The sequence below is a fragment of the Opisthorchis viverrini genome (assembly GCF_000715545.1).
Source record: "Opisthorchis viverrini unplaced genomic scaffold opera_v5_111, whole genome shotgun sequence".
In the NCBI taxonomy this organism is placed as follows: domain Eukaryota; kingdom Metazoa; phylum Platyhelminthes; class Trematoda; order Opisthorchiida; family Opisthorchiidae; genus Opisthorchis; species Opisthorchis viverrini.
In genome coordinates this window covers 1,063,038-1,066,625 of record NW_008751765.1, presented here as the reverse complement: position 1 = coordinate 1,066,625, position 3,588 = coordinate 1,063,038, and the positions used below count along the sequence as shown (strand labels likewise).

Here is a 3,588-nt window from a genome sequence, read left to right as displayed (position 1 = left end):
CTGAGGCAAACGATGGTTTGGCATACGCAACACATGTCCCAACCGACGCAGCTTCTGGTGCTGGACACATTCTTCAATGGAAGTGCCCGTTGCAAAACAGAGAACGCGCTTTCTAACTGCTGTGACATTCACAAAGCTTTTCACATGAGGCAGAGGCCTGACTAGAACAATCTCACGGTCTTCCAGGTTAGGGGTTGGAACAATGTGACAACGTTCTTAAAGCAGTGGACTAATCTGGCGGTCTCACGTTAACCATCTTGCGGTTAGGCTTTTGAGCCAAAGGTTTTGGTTGAGAATCCCAGTCGTCCTCGTTTCTGGACTAAGGTGCCCTGGTTGCACACTTGAAAGCAATTTCTCGCCCTTACATGCCCTTTGGAATTCAAACAGAAGCACTGGGAGTTGTGGAGGATTGTACATACCTCGGGGTCTGACGGAATCAGTGCAAGAATCCCAAAGACTGGAATCAACTTTGCCAATTCGCGTCAATTGTGGCGTCAAAAAGTCATACCACAGGGTCTTAAGCGTCGCTTGTACAAGGCTACAGTAAGGGCTGTGTTGTTGTCAGGTGGCCTCTGCGGGCAGATGATGTGAAGCGCTTTTAGATTGTTGATCATGGATGCCTCAGAAGCGTTGCTGGTATCGGCGAATGCCTAACGAGGCAATTAGAAAACAGGTATTTGGTTGTACATCAGGCACTTCAATCCCGCCAAGCATCCAGCATCGTCAACTGCGTTGGTTCGGCCATCTACCGAGACGAGTGTAGTTCTTCCTGCCTACTTCGGAATGCAGCGAACTAGGTCGATGGCGTGTTGTTTGGCTGAAGGGATTGAAAGAGGTTACCAAGGGCTTAGGTATTGTCAGTGAAGACCGCCTTCCTGCCGACCCCCCCCCTTGCGCCTGGCTAGAGGCATTGCAAGGAATAGCGGCTAACTGAGGCGACTGCAGTTCGTGGTGTCAAGTTCTTTCCGGAACACCAGGATAGGTAGGCACCTCAAAACACTTGCGATAGGCCAGCACTAAATCTCATACGTCGCCCACGTTTCGAATGTAATGAGACAAACTTTCCGGCTGTACGGCAGTGGGGCGCCAACACTGATATTGCTGTCCCTGATGAGGACGGCGATTTTGTAAGTGATTCAACGGTTGTCAGTTTACTCTCCTCGAAGAAGATGATATCAACTTCGCACTCCAGATCAGGAACCTTTTCTAGAGGGATTGTTGTGCGAGCAATGTTGTGCGGATTACGTACGGGTCATACGTACTTTTGGGAACATCTACAGTAGTTGGATTTATGTGGCTATCTGAATTTTTGTTATCCTTGATATCTGCAGAGATACAATGCGAAGAAAAGGCATCTGTGAGTTGCACGGCGGTGAAGCATCAGTATCAACACTGATATTGCTTCCCTGACGAGTATGATGACCGTGAAGGGACCAGTCGAAAACTGTCGATTCAGGTGGGGCTGGGCACTGTACACGGTTCTATCAGCTGGCGCTCGTCTGTAAATTAAGGTCCATACGAGTTCTCTGTAGCCAGAAACCTCGAACCAAATCTGCCCATGTTGGAACTTACGAGGATTTGGACGAGGTTGACCAGATACACACAACTCCCCCCAGTGGAAAGCAAAGAGAGAGAACCAATGGGAACACACACGCATCGGACGACTGTAGGGTGAAGCTGCATGACCCATGTCAACAAACAGCGCTATAAACGACGCTCAGTATACACAGTTTACGGATATTCCTGTGGAATACATGTCACGTGATGGACCGTGACTCCAACTGCAACCAGAGGTGACCAGTTTCTCAAATGTTGTTGACTTCGATGACAGAAACAATCAGAGTAACTCACCTAAAGACTTGTTGCTGTGTGGGCCCGTTTCCCGCAACATCGGATTTCGAAGCCAAAATACGGCGTTCGGCGACCAATGCACGCTAAAGCGTAAGTAATTTAAGCGATGAGCTTTGAAAAGCACTCAAATGCATGCAATGGTGATTAGTGCTCAGATGAAAGGTCAAACAAAGACTTGGTGATTGTCTATCCTAATCGAACGGCTAGACAGCTCAAGCAAGAGCGATTGGCTGCCAAAAGTCGTGATTGCAGCTCAGATGCAGCCAAAAGCCCAACTAATAGGAGGATGACATTGGCGGACCATTTCGGCCTCCGTCAGACGGACACTGGATTAAGAGGGCAAGGAAGACGGTGTTCCAAACGAGAATATGCGTTGACATTCGATAAGAAACAGAGATTCAAACAAGGAGACTGAAGAAAATAGTTGCGACATAATAAAGCCATGTACGGGGTTTCAGATATTGGTCGGCGATGGTAACATACATTTGTTCGTTCGAATGTCCCTAAAACCGCGTTAGTTGCAGCGTGGACTGTGAACAGGCTGGAATGACGCTATCACTGTATATCAACAGTGAATGCTTACAGCCAAACTTCAAAGGGGCTGTCGCGTTTGGCTGAAACGAGCGACTCCATAAGAAGAAAAACTGCGTTGGTGTGACACATTTGTATAAATCAGCTGGACGTAGCAGGCATAAAGACAAACTGAAACGGCGAATACTACGCGAAGCAAGATGGAACAGTCCATTAACCAACTAATCAACACTTCACTGCATGAACTCATTTCAAACGGCACGAGAATCAATGGATGATGAGAAGCTAACCTTTTCCCGGTCGGATAACGCCATAAAGCGTTGTCTTTCGGCCTCCTCTTCTTTCTGCTTCAACAGCTCCGCACGCTCCACAGCCTTTTTCTCCTTTGCGCGCTGCCTCTGTTTCCGCAAGCGCTCGCGGTCCCGTTCCGCTTTGGCCTTCTCCTTTGCGGGATCCAATGGAGCGGGAATCTGGTGGAGACAAGAAGAAACCAGCCTCAGTCTAATGTTGGTGAGATGACGCACACCACGAAAAGATAACAGCAGTCAAAAATAGTGATCTCCTGTAGACGACCTTGATGGAATGTATCCTGGAGGAAGAGAAGTCGCTATGGAAAAATCGGTTCCGATAAAGTATCCTCTGGAGCAGGCTCATTTAAGTTTGATTTATTACATGGTTACCATGTGAATAGGCGTGTTAACTCATTAATTTGGTTGGAGGAGGCGCCCAACCAATAAACCAAAGCAACAAGTTAACCGGTGAACGCTGGGACACAGCGGAGAAAATAGAGCAGTGCAACCAACCAATCAAATTCGAGAAAGTCAGACCACAACGCAACACACACGCAACGCACACTCCTGTAGAACGGATATCCTGAATGGCTCGTACTCAAGACTGTGGAATCCGTCAAGCCCAAACCTACACAATGTTCTGTTGGTAAGAAGTCCGTATACATGAGGCTTCCATTCAAAGGTTACTCGGTTGCTGAACTAATCACCAGAACGCTTAGAAACTCTGTTGATACGACATACTTGACTGCTAATCTGTGTTTGAGCTTCAACTCCGGCCCCACTATCAAACTCTGCTTGAAGGACAAATTGCCACATTCTACCATCAGCTTTTGTGTGCACTCATTTGTATGCTCATGCCGAGCACCATACGTTGGTCGTACGACAAGGCATTTGTCGAAAAGAATGCGAGAACACA

At 47.7% G+C, this 3,588-nt stretch overlaps 1 protein-coding gene across 1 annotated transcript in view; it reads right to left on the bottom strand.

Annotated features, from left to right (window-relative positions):
* Nucleotides 1–1,593: 1,593 nt before the first annotated feature.
* Nucleotides 1,594–3,588, bottom strand: part of T265_05671 (hypothetical protein) — a gene marked incomplete at both ends in the record, with an annotated part of 28,751 nt that continues 26,756 nt past the window's right edge. The window contains 2 exons of the mRNA XM_009170736.1: nt 1,594–1,934; nt 2,673–2,852. Coding sequence (XP_009169000.1) covers nt 1,848–1,934; nt 2,673–2,852 — 267 coding nt within the window. The remainder of the gene's footprint in view (nt 1,935–2,672; nt 2,853–3,588) is intronic.